General features: G+C 50.2%; 2 protein-coding genes across 2 annotated transcripts in view; one reads left to right on the top strand and one right to left on the bottom strand.

The window, feature by feature from the left end:
* The window catches only part of YARS1 (tyrosyl-tRNA synthetase 1), a 109438-nt gene that overhangs the window by 10551 nt on the left and 76167 nt on the right, over positions 1-22720 (top strand). Inside the window, exons 2-4 of the mRNA XM_075336176.1 lie at positions 7555-7649; positions 17101-17247; positions 17330-17505. Of these exons, the coding sequence (XP_075192291.1) occupies positions 7593-7649; positions 17101-17247; positions 17330-17505 (380 nt within the window). The 5' untranslated portion in view covers positions 7555-7592. The remainder of the gene's footprint in view (positions 1-7554; positions 7650-17100; positions 17248-17329; positions 17506-22720) is intronic.
* S100PBP (S100P binding protein) overlaps positions 1-22720 on the bottom strand; it is a 141603-nt gene that overhangs the window by 87595 nt on the left and 31288 nt on the right. The gene's annotated exons all lie outside the window — the stretch shown is intronic.

The raw sequence follows: 22720 nt of genomic DNA, 5'->3' as shown, positions 1-22720 counted from the left end.
GAAGTGACATGTCACTTCTTTCATGCGCTCTGCCTGCAGTTCCCGCTCTATGGGAGGGGCTGCAGTCAGAGCGCATGAAATCGGCTTTTTTTTTTTTCATTACGGACTGTTTCTGCAGCGATTTGAATGCAGGGACAGTACGCAAAGTGCGCACATAGCCTTACATAAACAGCACTGCACCTCAGTATGTTTGAGATGGAAGGCCACTTCCATCTCAAACATACTGAATCCTAAATTTTCTTCTAGCTGTTGTTCATTACTCTCATTCATCAGTTTAATTGTACTTATAATGTTTGAAGCGTTGTCCGTTACAATAGCAAGAACCTGTTCTTTTTTGCATTCCTAATCTTGCAGAACTTTTTCCACTAAGGTCTGGAGAAACTGGCTGCTGTGATGAGCTTTACTATCTTTTACTGCCTTTACTGCCAGTGTCTTACTAAAAATTTCTTTCTGGTCACAAACATATCGAACATTGATGGCAAAATAATTCAGTGAAATGCAGTGACTCTGGTATCCCAGCAAAGGCAATGGGAGAAAAGATAGGACATTCAGACACAGCGTTTTGTGAGGATCCGTTTTTGTGCTCAAGAACAGATCCTCACAGAGAATGAGCAGATAGTTTGTGTGGCGTTTTTCCAATCTGCTTTTGCTATTGAAAGCATTATTTATGAGTTCAAAAATCTTTCAGGTGATGCAGTTTTTTAAAGAAGGGAATTTTGTTTACTTACCGTAAATTCCTTTTCTTCTAGCTCTAATTGGGAGACCCAGACAATTGGGTGTATAGGCTATGCCTCCGGAGGCCGCACAAAGTATTACACTTAAAAGTGTTAAGCCCCTCCCCTTCTGCCTATACACCCCCCGTGCTCCCACGGGCTCCTCAGTTTTGGTGCAAAAGCAAGAAGGAGGAAAAAGAATTATAAACTGGTTTAAAGTAACTTCAATCCGAAGGAATATCGGAGAACTGAAACCATTCAACATGAACAACATGTGTACACAAAAAAACAGGGGCGGGTGCTGGGTCTCCCAATTAGAGCTAGAAGAAAAGGAATTTACGGTAAGTAAACAAAATTCCCTTCTTCTTTGTCGCTCTATTGGGAGACCCAGACAATTGGGACGTCCAAAAGCAGTCCCTGGGTGGGTAAAATAATACCTCGTAAGAAAGCCGTAAAACGGCCTCTTCCTACAGGTGGGCAACCGCCGCCTGAAGGACTCGTCTACCTAGGCTGGCATCCGCCGAAGCATAGGTATGCACCTGATAGTGCTTCGTGAAAGTGTGCAGGCTCGACCAGGTAGCCGCCTGACACACCTGCTGAGCCGTAGCCTGGTGCCTCAAAGCCCAGGACGCGCCCACGGCTCTGGTAGAATGGGCCTTCAGCCCTGAGGGAACCGGAAGCCCAGCCGAACGGTAAGCTTCGATAATTGTCTCCTTGATCCACCGAGCCAGGGTTGATTTGGAAGCCTGTGACCCTTTACGCTGGCCAGCGACAAGGACAAAGAGTGCATCCGAGCGGCGCAGGGGCGCCGTACGAGAAATGTAGAGTCCGAGTGCTCTCACCAGATCTAACAAGTGCAAATCCTTTTCACATTGGTGAACTGGATGAGGACAAAAAGAAGGTAAGGAGATATCCTGATTGAGATGAAAGGGGGATACCACCTTAGGGAGAAATTCCGGAACCGGACGCAGAACCACCTTGTCCTGGTGAAACACCAGGAAAGGGGTTTTGCATGACAGCGCTGCTAGCTCAGACACTCTCCGAAGTGAAGTGACTGCTACTAGAAAAACCACTTTCTGCGAAAGGCGTGAGAGAGAAATATCCCTCATTGGCTCGAATGGTGGTTTCTGAAGAACCATCAGCACCCTGTTCAGATCCCAGGGTTCTAACGGCCGCTTGTAAGGAGGGACGATGTGACAAACCCCCTGCAGGAACGTGCGTACCTGTGGAAGTCTGGCTAGGCGCTTCTGGAAAAACACAGAGAGCGCTGAGACTTGTCCCTTAAGGGAGCCGAGCGACAAGCCCTTTTCCAGTCCAGATTGAAGGAAGGACAGAAAAGTGGGCAAGGCAAAAGGCCAGGGAGAAATACCCTGAGCAGAGCACCACGACAGGAAAATTTTCCACGTCCTGTGGTAGATCTTGGCGGACGTTGGTTTCCTAGCTTGTCTCATAGTGGCAATGACGTCTTGAGATAATCCTGAAGACGCTAGGATCCAGGACTCAATGGCCACACAGTCAGGTTGAGGGCCGCAGAATTCAGATGGAAAAACGGCCCTTGAGATAGCAAGTCTGGTCGGTCTGGTAGTGCCCACGGTTGGCCGACCGTGAGATGCCACAGATCCGGGTACCACGACCGCCTCGGCCAGTCTGGAGCGACGAGGATGACGCGGCGGCAGTCGGCCCTGATCTTGCGTAACACTCTGGGCAACAGTGCCAGCGGAGGAAACACATAAGGGAGCTGAAACTGCGACCAATCCTGAACTAAGGCGTCTGCCGCCAGAGCTCTGGGATCTTGAGACCGTGCCATGAACGCCGGTACCTTGTTGTTGTGCCGGGACGCCATGAGGTCGACGTCCGGCACCCCCCAGCGGCAACAGATCTCCTGAAACACGTCCGGGTGAAGGGACCATTCCCCTGCGTCCATGCCCTGGCGACTGAGATAATCTGCTTCCCAGTTTTCCACGCCTGGAATGTGAACTGCAGAGATGGTGGAGGCCGTGGCTTCCACCCACATCAAAATCCGCCGGACTTCCTGGAAGGCTTGCCGACTGCGTGTGCCGCCTTGGTGGTTGATGTATGCCACCGCTGTGGAATTGTCCGACTGAATTCTGATCTGCTTGCCTTCCAGCCACTGCTGGAACGCTTTCAGGGCAAGATACACTGCCCGTATTTCCAGAACATTGATCTGAAGCGAGGACTCTTGCTGGGTCCACGTACCCTGAGCCCTGTGGTGGAGAAAAACCGCTCCCCACCCTGACAGACTCGCGTCCGTCGTGACCACCTCCCAGGATGGGGGTAGGAAGGATTTCCCTTTCGATAATGAAGTGGGAAGAAGCCACCACCGAAGGGAAGCTTTGGTCGCCTGCAAGAGGGAGACGTTCCTGTCGAGGGACGTCGGCTTCCTGTCCCATTTGCGTAGGATGTCCCATTGAAGAGGACGCAGGTGAAACTGCGCGAAAGGAACTGCCTCCATTGCTGCCACCATCTTCCCCAGGAAGTGCATGAGGCGCCTCAATGTGTGTGACCGACCTTGAAGGAGAGATTGTACCCCTGTCTGTAGTGACCGCTGCTTGATCAGCGGAAGCTTCACTATCGCTGAGAGGGTATGAAACTCCATGCCAAGGTATGTCAGCGATTGGGCCGGTGTCAGATTTGACTTTGGAAAATTGATGATCCACCCGAAACTCTGGAGAGTCTCCAGGGTAGCGTCGAGGCTGTGTTGGCATGCCTCTAGAGAGGGTGCCTTGATCAACAGATCATCCAAGTACGGGATCACCGAGTGACCCTGAGAGTGGAGGACCGCTACTACAGTAGCCATAACCTTGGTGAAAACCCGTGGGGCTGTTGCCAGGCCGAACGGCAGTGCCATGAACTGCCAGTGTTCGTTTCCTATGGCGAAGCGCAAGAAGCGCTGGTGCTCTGGAGCAATCGGTACGTGGAGATAAGCATCTTTGATATCGATCGATGCAAGGAAATCTCCCTGGGACATTGAGGCGATGACGGAGCGGAGGGATTCCATCCGGAACCGCCTGGTCTTTACGTGTTTGTTGAGAAGTTTCAGGTCCAGGACAGGTCGGAAAGACCCGTCCTTCTTTGGGACCACAAACAAGTTGGAGTAAAAACCGTGGCCCTGTTGCTGAAGAGGAACAGGGACCACCACTCCTTCTGCCTTCAGAATGCCCAGCGCCTGCAGAAGAGCCTCGGCTCGCTCGGGAGGCGGGGATGACCTGAAGAATCGAGTCTGGGGACGAGAGGTGAACTCTATCTTGTAATCGTGAGACAGAATGTCTCTCACCCAACGGTCTTTTACCCGTGGCAGCCAGGTGTCGCAAAAGCGGGAGAGCCTGCCACCGACCGAGGATGCGGAGTGAGGATGCCGAAAGTCATGAGGAAGCCGGTTTGGTAGCGGCACCTCCGGTGGTCTTTTTAGGACGTGACTTAGACCGCCATGCATCAGAGTTCCTTTGATCTTTCTGAGGCTTTTTGGACGAGGAGAATTGGGACCTGCCCGCGCCCCGAAAGGACCGAAACCTCGACTGCCCCTTCCTCTGTTGGGGTATGTTCGGTTTGGGCTGGGGTAAGGATGTATCCTTTCCCTTGGATTGTTTGATGATTTCATCCAAACGCTCGCCAAACAATCGGTCGCCAGAAATTGGCAAACTGGTTAAGCGCTTTTTGGAAACAGAATCTGCCTTCCATTCCCGTAGCCACAAGGCCCTGCGGAGTACCACCGAATTGGCGGCTGCAACCGCCGTACGGCTCGCAGAGTCCAGGACAGCATTAATAGCGTAAGACGCAAATGCCGACGTCTGAGTGGTTATGGACGCCACCTGTGGCGCGGACGTGCGTGTGGCTGCGTCAATTTGCGCTTGACCTGCTGAGATAGCTTGTAGCGCCCATACGGCTGCGAATGCTGGGGCAAAAGAAGCGCCGATAGCTTCATAGATGGATTTCAACCAGAGCTCCATCTGCCTGTCAGTGGCATCTTTGAGTGAAGCCCCATCTTCCACTGCAAGTATGGATCTAGCTGCCAGTCTGGAGATTGGAGGATCCACTTTGGGACACTGAGCCCAACTTTTGACCACGTCAGGGGGAAAGGGATAACGTGTATCCTTAAGGCGCTTAGAAAAACGCTTATCTGGACAAGCATGGTGATTCTGGACTGCCTCTCTGAAATCAGAGTGGTCCAGAAACATACTCGGTGTACGCTTGGGAAACCTGAAACGGAATTTCTCCTGCTGGGAAGCTGACTCCTCCACCGGAGGAGCTGAGGGAGAAATATCCAACATACGATTGATGGACGCAATAAGGTCGTTCACTATGGCGTCCCCGTCCGGAGTATCAAGATTGAGAGCGGCCTCAGGATCAGAATCCTGATCAGCTGTCTCCGCATCATCAACCAGAGCTTCCCCCCTCTGAGACCCTGCACAATATGATGATGTCGAGGGAAAATCTAAGCGAGCTCGCTTAGTCGGTCTGGGGCTGGGGTCTGTGTCAGAACCCTCAGCTTGGGATCCATGAGATACCCCGGGAGGACATTGTTGGTCCAGCTGAGGTGGGCCAGGGAACAAAGATTCAACAGAGTCCCTGTGCTGAGATACCGGCCTGGACTGCAAGGCTTCTAGTATCTTAGCCATAGTCTCAGAGAGTTTTGCAAACTCCGTCCCTGTCACCTGAACAGTGTTAGCAGGTGGCTCCCCCTGGGCCCCCCCTAGCAGAGGCTCTGGCTGAGCAAGTGCCACAGGGGCCGAACAGTGCACACAATGAGGGTCAGTGGAACCTGTCGGTAGCGGGGTCGTACATGCGGCGCAGGCAACATAATAAGCCTGTGTTTTGGCACCCCTGCCTTTCGTGGGCGCCATGCTATTATCTTCCCTGAGCAACACAATAGGGTATATAGCCAGAAATCAACTGTGCACTATACAGTGTAAAATAAACATATAATGTTACACTACTGCACAATGGGGCTAGCACCACAGGTGCTGCTTACCACCCGCTTAAAGCGGTTGTGAGGCCACCAGAGTCCCTGCCTGGGTCTCCCAGACTTTGTCCCCCTCTGCAGCGTCCGAGGAGCTGACAGGAATGCGTCCTGAGGAGAGGAGGGAGCCGTGGGCGTGACCCAGAAAGTGCGGGAACTGGTGCCCCACTGTGCACAGTGAGGGGGGTGGAGTATGCAAAGCATGCTCCAGCCCTCAGTGCTGCTCGTTCTGAGCAGCGTCCCGCCCTTCCCCTGCCTGTCAGGGCTGGGGGTGGGAGGAAAGGAACTAGGCCGCAAAAAGCCGGGGACTCTAGTAATAAACGCGGCCGCCGTAAAAGCGCGGCCGGCGTGGAAGTCCCCGGCGCACTACAAGTCCCAGCCGCGCCGCAGTGTTTCCATGGCAGCAGCGGTCAGTGCGGCAGTCCCTATACATAAACACACTCAGCAACGCTGAGTGTGTAATGGCACATATTAACCCGGTCAGCGCCGCGGTCCCCGGTGCACTAGCACACCCAGCAAAGCTGGAGTGTTGCTGTGCGCGGTCCCCACCGGGATACAGAGTACCTCCAAGTAGCAGGGCCATGTCCCTGAACGATACCCGGCTCCTATCCAGCAGGCTCCACAGGAGTTGTGGATGAAGCACGGTCTCAGTGCCTGGAGACCGATAGGATCCCACTTCCACCAGAGCCCTGAGGGGGATGGGGAAGGAAAACAGCATGTGGGCTCCAGCCTCCGTACCCGCAATGGATACCTCAACCTTACAACACCACCGACAAGAGTGGGGTGAGAAGGGAGCATGCTGGGGGCCCTATATGGGCCCACTTTTCTTCCATCCGACATGGTCAGCAGCTGCTGCTGACCAATCTGTGGAGCTGTGCGTGCGTGTCTGACCTCCTTCGCACAAAGCAAAAAACTGAGGAGCCCGTGGGAGCACGGGGGGTGTATAGGCAGAAGGGGAGGGGCTTAACACTTTTAAGTGTAATACTTTGTGCGGCCTCCGGAGGCATAGCCTATACACCCAATTGTCTGGGTCTCCCAATAGAGCGACAAAAGCTGATCTGTTTTAGCAGCTGAAAAACGTATCCTCAAAAAACACAGCAAAAACACTGTGTGTGAATGCAGCCTTAGATCAGGAATAGAACAGCCATTTATAGGACATTTCATAACTTTCACAAATTCCTATGAAAATGTATTCAGCACATTTTGCATTGCACTACTGTCCCCAATTTATTATATATTGTCGGAGTCCGGTGCATTTTATACCAACTCCGACTCCACCAAAATGAGCTCCGACTCCACACTCCGACTCCATAGCCCTGGGTAAAACCTCCACAAATACTGAACGTGTGCACGTGGCCTTACAAATACTGAGGTAAAAACTCACCAAATACTGAACGTGTGCACGTGGCCTTACAAATACTAAGGTAAAAACTCACCAAATACTGAACGTGTGCACGTGGCCTAACAGATACTGAGGTAAAAACTCACCAAATACTGAACGTGTGCACGTGGCCTAACAGATACTGAGGTAAAAACTTACCAAATACTGAACGTGTGCATATGGCCTTACATGGATTGGAAGAGTCTGTGGATTGCACATCTTGTATAATTATTGGCATCCTGTATCCTACAATTACCCAGTAAAGGTCTTCACATGATGCTTGGCAACTGTAGGAAAGCGTTACGTATGGTCATGGCCATTTTTCCATATAGCCACTTATCTTTAATATCTTACAATTTGATCTCATATGTGATTGTATTTGTTGGTAAGTTGTGTATGATGCCGAAGGCCAGATAAAGGTTTGTGGGGCTTACTGTACATGTAAATTAATGTTATATAATATGTTTGTTTTTTTTCTCCAGCATTCTTATTGTAGATTGGGCCCATTAAACAAGACAGAATGGGTGATTGTCTAACGCCTGAGGGAAAGTTAGAACTGATTACACGCAACCTGCAAGTAAGTACATTTTGCCTAATATACAGGTCACTATGCCTTAAAGAAGCACCATGATTGTTTTTTTTTCTTCTTATATTAATTCTCAAATCTTCCCCACCTTATTTAGCTGTTCATTTCTTCTGAAAATTCATAGGCTTCATATCTTCTGTTGGGTCATGTTATCTCACATAGATCCTCATAAGTATTATACTACTTGACTTTTCTTTTTCGCTCCTAATTGGGAGACCCAGACAATTGGGTGTATAGCTATTGCCTCCGGAGGCCACACAAAGTATTACACTTAAAAGTGTAAGGCCCCTCCCCTTCTGGCTATACACCCCCAGTGGGATCACTGGCTCACCAGTTTTGTGCTTTGTGCGAAGGAGGCAACACATCCACGCATAGCTCCACTGTTTAGTCAGCAGCAGCTGCTGACTATGTCGGATGGAAGAAAAGAGGGCCCATACAGGGCTCCCAGCATGCTCCCTTCTCACCCCACTTCATGTCGGAGGTGTTTGTTAAGGTTGAGGTACCCATTGCGGGTACGGAGGCTGGAGCCCACATGCTGCTTCCTTCCCCATCCCTTTTTACAGGGCTCTGGGTGAAGTGGGATTCTATCGGTCTCCAGGCACTGAGACCGTGCTCCATCCACAGCCCCTGGTATCTGCTGGACATGGAGCGGAGTATCTTCAGGGACATGGCCCTGCTACATGGAGGTACTCTGTGTCCCTGTGGGGACCGCGCAGACACATGGCAGCACTGCTGGGTGTGTTAGTGCGCCAGGGACAGCGGCGCTGTCCGCACTAGTGCCATCGCACACCACAGCGTTGCTGGGTGTGTTAGTGTATTGGGTGACTACTGCGCTAACCGCCGCTGCCACTTTTATTTAAGGCGCCGCTGGGATTTGTGGTGCGCCGGGGACTTCCGCGCCGGCCAGCACTGATATGCCGGCCGCGCTTATTAACTCGAGTCCCCGGCTTCTGGGCCTAGTCTCCCTTCGTTACCGCCCACAGGCCTGACAGTCAGGGTAGGGGCGTGACGCTGCATAGCACAGCAGCGCTGAGAGCTGGAGTATGTTTTGCATACTCCACCCCTCTCACTGTGTGCACTGTGAAACCGGATTCCCGCACTTTCTCAGGCACGCCCACGGCTTCCTTCTCTACAAGGACGCCGGCAGCCATTAGTGTCAGTTTCTGTACGATACAGAGACAAGTGTGGAAGACCCTGGCATTCTGATAGTCACACAATCGCTGCAACAGGCGTTAAGCAGCACCTGTGGTGCTAACCCCACTAGTGCAGAAGTGCACTTATAGATATGCTTGTACTATATACATTGCACTGTTTGGTCGCACGTTGTATATACCCTCCTGGATTGTGCGGAGGAGTTATCAGCATATTCTCTGTGTAAAACAAAGGTGCAGAACCACATGTTTTTCTATGCAGCCGGTACAGCATGTACGGCTATACGGCCGGCAGGTTACATAGACCCCCATTATGTCTAACTCAGCCGGAGTCTCTGCTAATGGCCAGAGGATGAGGATGGTGTCTGCAGTATTTACTGACAGATTTTCTGAGACTATGGCTATGATACTAGAAGCCTAGCAGTCCGGACATGTCTCTCACAACATGGGCACTGTTGAATCATTGATCCATGGCCCCCCTCAGTGTGAACAACTAACAGCTCCGGGAGTGTCACACGCATCCCAGAGTCACGGCTCTGCACAGACGTCAGTCCCAGACAGCCTAAGCGGGCTCACTATGAGCGGCCCTCGGTTTCATCAGGGTCCTAGCAGAAGGACTCTCTGTGTAATGAGGCGGAAGTAGCGGCTCAGGATTCTGATCCTGAGACCGCTCTCAATCTGGATACACCTAATGGTGACGCCATAGTGAATACTCTTATAGCGTCCATCAATAGAATGTTGGTTATTTCTCACCCAGCTCCTCCAGTGGAGGAGTCAGCTTCACGTATTTTTCTGGACCACTCTGCCTTCAGAGAGGCAGTCCAGGAACACCACACTTATCCAGATATGCGCTTCTCCAAACGGCTTAGGATACACGTTATCCCTGCCCCCTGACGTGGTCAAGGACTGGACCCAGTGTCCCAAGCGGCATCCTCCAATCTCCAGGCTTGTAGCTAGATCCATAGTTGCAGTGGGAGATGGAGCTGCACTTAAAGATGCCACTGACAGACAGATGGATCTCTGGTCTAAATCCATCTATGAGACTGTCGGCGCACCGTTGGCCCCAGCATTCTCACCCTTGGGGCACTCCAAGCTATTTCAGCTTGTCTTACACAGATTGACACGGTTACACGTACATCTGTGCCGCAGGTGGCATCCTTAACCTCTCAAATGTCTGCATTTGTTTCTTACGCAATTCAGGTTGCCCTAGACTCTGCGAACCGTACGGCAGTAGCCTACGCTGCTCCGTGTTTTTAAGCAGAGCCTGGTCTGCTCGTTAAGTGAATGGAAGGCAGATTCTGCTTCCAAAAAAGGTTGCTTAACCAGTTGCCTTTTTCTGCTGACCGACTGTTTGGTGAGCGTTTGGATGTAACCATTAAACAGTCCAGGGGTAAGGATTCATCCTTTCCTCAGCCCGGACACAACAAACCCCAACAGAGCAGGAGGCAGTCGTGGTTTCGGTCTTTTCGAGGCTCGGGCAGGTCCCATTTTTCCTCGTCCAATGTGGACTCAAAAGGATCAGAGGAGCTCAGATTCTTGGCGGGCTCAGTCACGCCCAAAAAAGAGACAGTCTGAAAACCGGCTTCCTCATGACTTGCGGCCTCCTCTCTCCGCATCCTCGGTCGGTAGCAGGCTCACCCGCCTTGGCGATATTTAGCTGCCATAGGTCAATGACCGTTGGGTGTGAGACATTCTGTCTCACGGGTACAGGATAGAGCTCACTTCTCGTCCTCCAACTCGATTCTTCAGAACTTCTCCACCTCCCGGCCGAGCCGCTGCTCTTCTGCAAACAGGGTGCACTCTATAGGCAGAAAGAGTGATGACCCCCGTTCCTCTTCAGGAACAAGGTCACGGTTTTTACCCCAGATTATTTGCGGTGCCTATAAGAACGGGCCGTTCCGTCCCGTTCTGGATCTAAAACTGCTCAGCAAGCTCGTGGACACCAGGCGGTTCCGGATGTAATCCCTCCGCCATGTCATCGCCTCAATGTCCCAAGGAGATTTCCTAGCATCATTAGGCATCAAGGATGCTTATCCACACGTGCCGATTGATCCAGAGCACTAGCGTTTCTACGCTTCGTTATAGCAGACGAACACCTTCTGTTCGTAGCTCTACCTTCCGGCTAGCGACAGTCCCACTGGTCTTCGCCAAGGTCAGGGCAGCAGTAGTCACAGTCCTGCACTCTCAGGGTCACTCTGTGATCCCATATTTAGACGATCTACTTGTCAAGGCACTCTCTTAGGAAACATGCCGACACTGCCCGAACGTTGCGCTGGAGACTCTCTAGAGTGTTGGGTGGATCATCAACTTTTTGAAGTCAGATCCGACCCCGACCCTATCGCTAACATATCTAGGCATGGAGTTTCATACTCTCTCAGCGATAGTGAAGCTTCCGCTAGACAAACAGCATTCACTACGGGCTGCAATCTCTTCTTTAAGAACCAGTCGCACACATTGAGACGACTCATGCACTTCCTACGTAAGATGGTAGCAATGGAGGCAGTTCTTTTCGCGCAGTTTCATCTGCGTCCACTACAATGTGACATTCTCCGCCAATGGGACGGGGAGTCGACCTCCCTCAACAGAGTCGTCTTTCTTTCTCAGGCGGCCAAGGAATCTCTACGGTGGTGGCTTCTTCCTACCTCATGGTCAAAAAGAAGGTCCTTCCTATCCCCATCCTGGGCGATAGTTACGACAGACGCGAGTCTATCAGGGTGGGGAGCAGTTTTTCTCCACCACAGCGCTCAGGGTACGTGGACTCAGCAAGAGTCCACCCTTCAGATCAATGTTCTTGAACACAGAGCAGTGTATCTTGCCCTACAAACCTTCCAACAGCAGCTGGACAGCAAGCAAATCCGACTTCAGTCGGACAACTCCACAGCGGTGGCATACATCAACCACCAAGGAAGAACGCGCAACCGGCAAGCCTTCCAGGAAGTCCGGCAGGTTCTGATGTGGGTGGAAGACACGGCATCCACCATATCCACAGTTCACATCCCAGGCGTGGAAAACTAGGAAGCTGACTTCCTAAGTCGCCGGGGTGTGGCCGAAAGGGTATGGTCTCTTCACCCGGACGGGTTTCAGGAGATCTGGCGCCGCTGACAGAGGCCGGACGTCGATCTAATGGCGTCACGGCACAACAACAATGTGCCAGCTTCATGGCACGGTTTCACAATCATCGAGCTCTGGCGGCAGACGCCTTAGTTCAGCATTGGTCGCAGTTCCAGCTACCTTATGTGCCACCTCTGGCATTGTTGCCCAGAGTGCTGCGCTAGATCAGGACCGACTGCGGCCGCGCCATCCTCGTCGCTACAGATTGGCCGAGGATGTTGTGGTTCCCGGTTCTGTGGTGCCTCACGGTAGGCTAACCGGGGGCACTACCAGACCAATCAGACTGGCTGTCTCAAGGGCCATTCTTCCATTTGAATTCTACGGCCCTCAACCTGATGGTGTGGCATTGAGTCCTGGAACCTAGTGTCGTCAGGATTACCTCAGGACGTGGTTGCCACCATGAGACAGGCTAGCATACCAACGTCCGCCAAGATTGACCACAGGACGTGGAAGATATTCTTATCTCGGTGCTCGGCGCAGGGTGTTTCTCCCTGGCCGGTTGCATCGTCTATGTTTCCTTCCTTCCTGCAATCTAGGTTGGCAAAAAAGGGTTGTCGCTCAGTTCCCTTTAGGGACAAGTCTCAGCGCTATCTGTATTTTTTCAGAAACGACTTCCTCAGGTACGCACGTTCCTACGGGGAGTTTGTCGTCTCAGCACTCCGTACAAGCGGCCGTTAGAGCCCTGGGATCTGAACAAGGTTCTAATTGCTCTCCAGATGCCGCCTTTCGAGCCTTTGAAAGAGGTCTCCCTTCCCGCTTTTCTCGGGAAGTGGCCTTCTAGTAACGGTCTCGTCTCTTAGGAGAGTTTCCGAGCTAGCAACGCTCTCATACAAATCTCCCTTCCTGGTCCTTCACCAGGACAGGGTAGTTCTGCGTCCGATTCCGGAATTTCTCCCTAAGGTGGTATCCCACTTTCATATCAATCAGGATATCACCTCACCTTCTTTGTGTCCTCGTCCAGTCCATCAATTTCAGAAGGATTTGCATCTGTTGGTTCTGGTGAGAGCACTCAGGTTCTACTTCCCGCATGGCGCTCCTGCGCCACCCGGATGCACTCTTTGTCCTTGTCGCTGGTCGGCGTAAACAGTCGCAAGCTTCTGAATCCACCCTGGCTCGGGGGATCGAGGAACCAATTCTTGAAACCTACAGTTCTACTGGGCTTCTGGTTCTCTCAAGGCTGAAGGCCCATTCTACCAGAGCCGTGGGTGCATCCTGGGCATTACGGCACCAGGCTACGGCTCAGCAAGTGTGTCAGGCACCTACCTGAATGAGTCTGCATACTTTTACCAAGCATTTTCAGGTGCATACCTACGCTTCGGCAGACGCCAGCCTAGGTAGATAAGTCCTTCAGGCGGCGATTGCCCACCTGTAGGAAAGGGCTGTTTGACGGCCCTATCACGAGGTATTCTTTTACCCACCCAGGGACTGCTTTTGGACGTCCCAATTGTCTGGGTCTCCCAATTAGGAGCGAAAAAGAAGAAGGGAATTTTGTTTACTTACCGTAAATTCCTTTTCTTCTAGCTCCAATTGGGACACCCAGCACCCGCCCTGTTTTCTCGGGGTTTTTCTGTTTTTTCGGGTACACATGTTGTTCATGGGGTATGGTTCAGTTCTCCGATGTTTCCTCGGATTGAATTGGTCTTTAAACCAGTTATTGGCTTTCCTCCTTCTTGCTTTGGCACTAAAACTGGTGAGCCAGTGATCCCACTGGGGGTGTATAGCCAGAAGGGGAGGGGCCTTACACTTTTAAGTGTAATACTTTGTGTGGCCTCCGGAGGCAATAGCTATACACCCAATTGTCTGGGTCTCCCAATTGGAGCTAGAAGAAAAGGAATTTACGGTAAGTAAACAAAATTCCCTTCTTTTGTCTCCGGGAATGAGGCTAACATTTCAGTCACGAGAATGTCCTATATGATGAAACTACATAGATTGTAGTAAACAAGTTTTCAACAACGGGAAAAAACTCCTAGCACAGTTACTCATGATGACTAGACTCTCCTCACACAGATGTCATTTAGGAGATCACAGTTCAACCTGTCCTTATACCTATAACCTTTTGGTTTCCTTAGAAGAGTGTAGAGAAGATGATAATCACACTGACCTCCCAGAAAATAGAGAATAAGGCTAAGTTCACACTGCGGTTTTTTTTTTGACGCTGCGTTTTTGTGTGTTTTTTGCGGCAAAAACGCGGCAAAAAACGCATGCGTTTTTGGTACGTTTTCTTTGCTGCGTTTTTATGCGTTTTTTATCAGTAAAGATTGTGGGGGGAAAAAAAAAAGAAAAAAGGTCTGATGTCTTCTTCAATATGTTCTTATTCTCCACTAGTGCAGGAGAGTAGACAGCTCCAGAACTACTAGGCTCAGCATGCTCCATCCAGGACTGTATGCTGGAGGGAGAGGCAGGGGGAGCAGAACTAGAAGGCTCAGCATACTACATCCAATAGTGTATGCAGGAGAGCAGACAGCAGCTGCAGAACTACAAGGCTCAGCATCCTCCATCCAGGACTGTATGCAGGACTGTATGCTGGAGGGAGAGGCAGGGGGAGCAGAACTAGAAGGCTCAGCATACTACACCCAATAGTGTATGCAGGAGAGCAGACACCAGCTGCAGAACTACAAGGCTCAGCATCCTCCATCCAGGACTGCATGCAGGAGTTTTTTGCCCCCCAAAAAAATGATGTGGGCTTCACCATATTTTTGTATGTAAGCCAGGTACAGCTGGCAGCTACGGGCTGCCCCCAACCCTCAGCTGCCTATTTGTACCCGGCTGCGAACCAAAAATATAGGGAAGCCCTTTTTTTTTTTTCATTATTTCATGAATTTCATGAAATAATTAAAAAAAAAAAAAAAAAAATGACGTGGGCTTCGCCCAAATTTTGAGTCCAGCCAGGTACAACTAGGCAGCTGGGGATTGGAATCCGTAATGCAGGGTGCCCAAGCTTTCTGGGCACCCCCACTGCAAATTGCAGTCCGCTGCCACCCCAGAAAATGGCGCTTTCATAGAAGCGCCATCTTCTGGCGCTGTATCCAACTCTTCCAGCTGCCCTGATGCCGGGTGGCTCGCTGGGTAATAATGGGGTTAGAGCTAGCTGTGTATTATCAGCTGGCCCGAAGCCCGAAATTCATGGTATCACGCCAATATTCGACATGGCAACCATGAATTTCTAGTACAGATAAAAAAAAACACAACACACAGAAAAATATTTTATTAGAAATAAAACACAGCACAATTAGTGACTCCATCTTTATTGAAATAAAGAACCCCCCTCTGCAGTAATCCTGGGTCAAGGTCCCGCGCCGTCCAATCTGGATCCAATATCATCTGATCGGTTTGCTGGAAGGCAAAGCGATCAGATGATGTGTCAGGTTCAAGGGGCTGAAGCACATGACACATCAGCTGATTGTATAAAAGCCGTTTATACAATCAGCTGATGCATCAGTGCAAAAAAACCCAAAACACCTACACACGTCCGTGCTGACTCCTGTCCGACAGCATCAGGAGCTGCTGGTAATCATCTGATGAAGTCTCCTGACGGCATCAGCTGATAGCCGGCCGCGGTAAAAAGCCGGCGTCATCGCGAGACTTACGATCAGCTGATGCGTCAGGTGACCGCATCAGGTGATCCACCGCCAGGGCCTGCAGGCATCGGACGTGCCTGGGGAGACTGCACACAGCCAGAGCGAGGGTGGCGGTACCGGGAGAGGAGCTGGGAGCCGACATGGCACCGGGAGGCTGCAGACAGGCGAGTATGACTTTTTTTTTTCTACTGTCACTTTTGGTTTTGCAGCTGCTTCCATCTCCCACCCATACATGGCGACGCACGGGAGCGGGACATGGCGCTGGACGGGAGATTAAAGCAGCGGTGACGGTATCGGGAGGATTCACGCTTGTGTTTACTGACAGAAGGAATCCTCTTCCTGTACATGTCACTTTACTACCCACCCCCTGCGTTTATAGCTGCGTTTCTGGTCATAGAAACGCACCAAAACGCAACTATAATAACAATTTGCGTTTCTCATTGCATTTTTCAACATCCCATTGCACTCAATGGATGAAAAACGCGGAAATAATTGACATGCTGTGTTTTTGTGGGCACCACAAAAACGCAGCTGAAAAAAACCCGCTGTGTGCAGACAGCAAAAATGAAAACTCATAGACTTTGCTGGGGAAGCAAAGTCATGCAGTTTTCTGAGCAAAAACGCACCCGAAAAACGCGCAAAAACGCAGCGAAAAACGCACTGTGTGACCTTACCCTAATACTGGCTCTAGCATTGCAAGTGATGCTGTTTATGCATTGTGAGATTGGTAGCAGGGGTGGGAAATTAATTTTACCAAGGGCTACATGAGGAGTGCTGAACTTAATTCTGCTCATTATTATTGTTTTTTTATTAATTTTGTTCACGAAATAATGAACAGAACTAAATCTGTTGACTATCTACTACTGCTAATACATATTAACATTGATATCATCAGTAGCAGCTAATCAAAACTATATAATTTACTGCTTTATTTAAAAAAACCTCACAGAGAATAATGACCTCCTCAATGTATGATGTCCCCACACAGCCCCCACGCAGTGTGATGTCGCCACACAGCCCCCCACGCAGTGTGATGTCGCCACACAGCCCCCCACGCAGTGTGATGTGCTCACAAGTTCTGACATTTAAAAATAAAAGCTAGTCACTTACCCCTGTTCCCCTGTGGCTCCAGTCTGTGCAGTTAACTGAGGCATAGCGGCACAATGTAGTGACATCAGAAACCGGCGCTGATTGGATGGGGGGCTCATTTGTCATAAAGTCACGTGAGCCCCGGCAACGCGAGTTCCGACACTGCTGGAACTGCGCCGATACAGGAGACGAGTATAAGCTTTTTTATTTTTATGGGGGCAAACATGGGGAAGGAGAAAGGGTTGTCCAATTAGTGGACAATCCCTTTAATTAACTTTAAATAAAGCTTACCAAGCTGGTCAGGGAGAAACCAGCGAGAATCTGTCCAGATAACTGTACGCCCATGTCTGGCTTAATTTTTAATGTTTTTTTTTTGTTTGTTTTTTTGTTTTCTGTCTGAAATGACACAGCTTTTATAAATTCAAAACCACTATACTATATGTATTGTGTTTTGTATGTATATTGTATGAATGTTCCTAGAATTTTAACTTGTGGCTTTTTTTTTTCGTACAGGAGGTTCTTGGCGAAGATAAACTAAAAGAGATCTTAAAGGAGCGTGAACTTAAAGTATACTGGGGCACCGCCACTACAGGAAAACCTCATGTAGCTTATTTTGTGCCAATGTCCAAAATTGCAGACTTCCTAAAGGCTGGGTGTGAGGTATTGTATTTACCAGAGAATTTTCAGATAGCCATTAAAATAGGACATGGTATAGCTATATTTTTGTTTTATTTTTTTCTAGGTAACAATCTTGTTTGCTGACCTCCATGCCTATCTAGATAACATGAAAGCCCCGTGGGAGCTGCTGGAGCTTCGTACCCGCTATTATGAGAATGTGATTAAAGCCATGTTACAAAGTATTGGAGTGCCATTGGAGAGACTGCGCTTTGTCAGGGGGACCGAATACCAGCTGAGCAAGTATGTGTTCTTCCATCCATGGGCCATCATCCCCCGCAGTGTCTTTAGCTGCACATTCCTAGATTCTCTGCTGCATGGCATTGGCCTTTTCTGTATTTCTACCTTTTCATCTGTTGTATATTTGTAGCCACCTATAATGTAAAGGACTATATGGGCAAACTACAGATTACCTTATCAAAAACTGAAATGCAGTACTACAGGCTGCTAATCTTGGTAAGGGATTACATACTCTGATCTCTAAGACCCATAACCAGGTTAGCAATATTGGAAGTATTCATTTAATATATTCTAAGATTCAATGAATAATCCTTGATGAATCATTGCGCCTGTACTCAAAAGAATCAAAGTGATTTTATTGCTTCCAGCAGCTCTTTTTTCTTTTCTTTTAAGGACATAAACTTCGTAAAAAACTCAGTGTGAACTTATACCAAAAGGTTTTCTTTGGTTATTCGACACAATATGTTAGCAGATCCTAAGTTGTGAGGCAAAGCTTCAGCAGATCATTTTTCCAACTCCTTGCACACATGCGAATCAAAGTAAGATGATGGAAATTTGGATGCCAAGTTATCATTAGTGATAAGTAGGCGTACTTGCTAAAACTCGTTAGTTAATCGAGCCTCAAGCATCGGAGTTTGAAAATGCTTGAGTTTCCCATTGACTTACATTAAAGCTGGTACTCGGGTTACGTCAGAGCAACCCAATGCTCGATCGAGTAACAATCAGTGGTGAGCACACTCGCTCATCACTAGTCATCATCTGACAGGTGCCCATCATAACAATGTAATCAATGTAAGGCCCCCGTCCCCATCTCCATCATGCTTCCTGTCTATAATATAAACCACGCTTAGTGGCGAATGTTGCACCATAGACGCCTGCGGTGACCAATGGATCTTATTGACTTAAAGAAGCCCTCCAATGAAGAGTTCTTTTCATTAATTGTGCGTATATGTGTAAGTAGTGTAGTGTGTACTAATATACTCACCTTCCGCTGCTCTCTCTGGTATCCAGTGCCTTTCTGTTCTTCTCAGTGACGTCACTCTGCAGACTCTCCGGGTCACACTGCACTTTTTGGCTCGTAAGTGTAGGTGTATGGAGGTGAGAACTAGTCTCCAAAGGCTTACATTGTAAAGGAGACTTTTGAACACTTTAAAGGGAACCAGTCAGGTCCCTTTTGCCCTCCAACCCAGCAGCATTCATATACCGTATATATATATATATATATATATATATGCCAACATTCCCTCCCTAACCAGCTCTGTATAATGCTATTTACTAAAATCAATGTTACAAAAAGACTTATGAACCTTGCTGTCCCTATGCTAATTACGGCCTTGACTAGTCGAAGGGGCGTTAGTTCTCTAGATTAGTTGGCCGTTTTTCCATGTTATCTATGTTATCCCCTGTGGGCATGATAACATGATTTTCACAAGCCGGCGTTACCACCAGCTAATGGGAATCTCGCGCATGCGCAGGGCTCATTTGAGTGCGTTTCAGAAGCAGGGTGGATGATTCCCATCTTTATTAAACACCCTGCTCATGACCGGAAGTTTAGAAGACTGCTCATGTACACATCTTCTGAATTTCCGGTTATGCGTAGTGTGCCTAATGAAACTGGGAAGTGTCCACCCCGCTTCTGAGGTGCACTGATGTCGACGCAATGAGCCCTATGCATGCGCAAGATTTCCAGGAGTTGCAATATTGCTGGCTTTTGGAAATCATGTTCTCACATCCACAGGTGCGTGATATAGAAAGGTGGCCAACTAGTCTGGGGAAAAAAATGCCCCTTTGACTAGTCACAGGCCGCAATTAGCATAGGGAAAGCAAGGTTTATAAGGCATTGTTTCTTCGGCGCTCCATTGGGAGACCCAGACGATTGGGGTGTATAGCACTGCCTCCGGAGGCCACACAAAGCAATTACACTAAAAAGTGTAAGGCCCCTCCCCTTCTGGCTATACACCCCCAGTGGGATCACTGGCTCACCAGTTTTCAAGCTTTGTGCGAAGGAGGCACACATCCATGCATAAGCTCCACTGTTTAGTCAGCAGTAGCTGCTGACTATATCGGATGGAAGAAAAGAGGACCCATACTAGGGCCCCCAGCATGCTCCCTTCTCACCCCACTTGCGGTTTGTAAGGTTGAGGTACCTATTGCTGGTACGGAGGCTGGAGCCCACATGCTGTTTTCCTTCCCCATCCCCCTGAGGGGCTCTGAGGAAGTGGGATCTTTACGGCCACCAAGCCCTGAGGCCGGGCTCCATCCACAGACCCATAGAACCTGCTGGATGTGGAGCGGGAGTGCCGTTCAGGGACAAGGCCCTGCAACTTTCAGGTACTCTGTGTCCCCGTATGGCAGGCCACGCACACTCCAGGCTTGCTGGGTGTGCTAGTGCGCCGGGGACTGTAGCGCTGTGCGCTGGGCTTATAGTCCCTGCAGATTACTGGGGGACTTTACGTGTGGGGACCGCCGCGCCGACCGCCCCTGGAGCGGCGGCGCAGCTGCGACTTGTAGTGCGCCGGGGACACGCCGACCGCGCTTTTACGGCGGCGGCGCTTCTAACTTTAGTCCCCGGCTTTTGCGGCCTAGCGCCGCTTCGTTCCCGCCCCCACCCTGTCACTCAGGGAAAGGGAGAGACGCTGTTCTATAGCAGCGCCGAGGGCTGGAGCCTTATTTGCATTCTCCAGCCCCCTTTACTAGACACAGTGGGCGCCGGGTTCCCGCTCTTGTCTCGGGCACGCCCTCGGCCCGCCCCTCTCCTCTGGACGCCGGCAGCCATTCCGGCACGCAGAGCGGGAAAACGGAGACACTGAGCTACCAGCACAGGATTCCGGCGCCACACACCCGCTTTTGTGCGGGCGGTAAGCGGCAACTAAAGTGCTGACCCACTAATGCCGAAGTGTCCTGTTGTACTTTTGTACGGTCGCTATTCAGGATGCAGACCTAGAAACAGCAGCAAAAGATCAGGGGTGCTAAAGCACAGACTCTATATGCTGCTTGTCTTGCATGTGCTGCAGTGTCATGTGTCCTTTATGCTTGTATGCTTTACATTGCACTGTAAGGGCTATTCTTGGCTGTCTACCCGCCTAGATGGCTAGACAGCGGCAGCAAACAGCAATGGTGCTAAGGCACAAGCTTTCAATGCTGCTTGGATTGCATGTACTGCAGAGTTTATTTTCATGCTTGTACATTCACTGCATGTCGCTATTCTTGGCTAATGCTCCTTGATGACTAGACAACAGCAGCAGAAAAGCAAGGGTGCTAAGGCACAAGCTTTCAATGCTGCTTGGATTGCATGTGCTGCAGTGGTTATTTTCATGCTTGTATGCTATACATTCACTGTATGTCGCTTTTCCTGGCTAATGCTCCTGAATAACTAGACAACGGCAGCAGAAAAGCAAAGGTGCCAAGGCACAGGCTTTCTATGCTCCTTGTACTGCAGGTGCTGAAGTGTTTATTGTACTTCATGCTTGTATGCTATACATTGCACTGTACGGTCGCTATTCTTGGCTAATGCTCCTAGATGGCTAGACAGCAACAGCAAAAAAAAAAAAAAAAAAAAAGCATGGGTGCCAAGGCACAGGCTTTCTATGCTGCTTGTACTGCATGCGACTGTTCCAGGACCCCCAGTGTGTGCAATTACTCAACGGGGTCTCTGCTACAGGTGGCCAAAAGAACCACCTGTGATCCCTGTCCAGGGACAGGGACGGAGTTGCAGTTTCCGCTGATATATTGTCTGTGGCTATGACTAACATCTTACAGACTTTGCAGTCCAGACAGACCTTGGGCAATGTTGATTCAATGCCCCTGGCCACCCTGATTTCGAAACAAATCATGGCTCCAGGAGGGTCCCATGCATCCCAGGGTGCAGGCTCTGACACGGACGACAGTCCCAGACGGCCTAAGCGAGCTCCCTAAGAACGGCCCTCGACTTCATCACAGTACTCTCTGTATGATGAGGCAGACGTAGCTGTTCAGGACTCTGATCCTGAGACCGCTCTCAATCCGGATACACCGGATGGTGACGCTATAGTGAATAATCTTATAGCGTCCATCAATGGAAGGTTGGGTATTTCTCCCTCAACTCCTCCAGTGGAGGGGTCAGCTTCACAGCAGAAGAAATCCCTATTTCGGTATCTCAAGCGTATATTGAGTACTTTTCTGGTCACTCTGACTCCAGAGAAGCAGTCCAGGAACACCACGCTTATCCCGATAAGCGTTTCTCCAACCGTATTGAAGATACGCGTTGTCTCTTACCCCCTGACGTGCTCAAGCGCTCCAAGGGTGGATCCCCCAATCTCCAGGCTTGCGGCTAGATCTATAGTTGCAGTGGAAGATGGGACTTCACTTAAAGATGCCATTGACAGACAGATAGCCCTATCGGCGGGTCGGTTGCCCCGGCATTCGCAGCCATAGAGGCACTCCAAGCTATTTCAGCTAGTATTGCGCAGAGGGACGCGGTCACATGTACATCTTGGCCGCAGTAGCGTCCTTCACCTCGCAATGTCGGCATTGCGACTCAAGCTGTTTATGCTGTCCTGGACTCTACGAGCGTACGTCAGTGGCGTCCGCCAACTCCGTGTTGTTACGCTCCTAGTGTTAAGGGATTGGAGCAGATGCTGCTTCCACAAAAGTACTTAACCAGATTGCCTTTATCTGGTGACAGACTGTTTCGTGAGCGGTTGGATTAAATCATTCAACTGTCCAAGGGTACGGATTCTTCCTTACCCCAGCTATCAAACAAGACCCATCAGGAGAAGGGACAGTCGAGGTTTCGGTCCTTCCCAGGCTCGGGCACGTCCCAATTGCCCTCGTCCAACAGGACTCAAAAGGCTCAGAGGGGCGCAGGTTCCTGGCGGGCTCAATCACGCCCGGAGAAGGCAGCCGGAGGAACCGCTACCAAGGCGGTTTCCTCATGACTTTCAGCCCTCTCTCTCCGCGTCCGCGGTCGGTGGCAGACTCCCCCGCTTTAGCGACATTTAACTGCCACAGGTCAATGGCCGGTGGGTGAGAGACAGTTTGTCGCAAAAACTTCCTCACCGGCCGAGCCGAGGCTCTTCTGCAGGCAGTAGAAGTCGTAATCCCGGTTCCTCCTCAGGAACAAGAGACACTTTTTACTCCGATCTGGTCGGGGTGACAAAATAGGACGACTCCTTCCGTTCCGTTCTGGACCTTAAACTGCTCAACAAGCACGTGAAAACCAGGCGGTTCCGGATGGAAT

Source organism: Anomaloglossus baeobatrachus, chromosome 2 (genome assembly GCF_048569485.1).
Source record: "Anomaloglossus baeobatrachus isolate aAnoBae1 chromosome 2, aAnoBae1.hap1, whole genome shotgun sequence".
Lineage (NCBI taxonomy): Eukaryota > Metazoa > Chordata > Amphibia > Anura > Aromobatidae > Anomaloglossus > Anomaloglossus baeobatrachus.
This window is presented reverse-complemented; position numbering and strand designations above follow the sequence as displayed.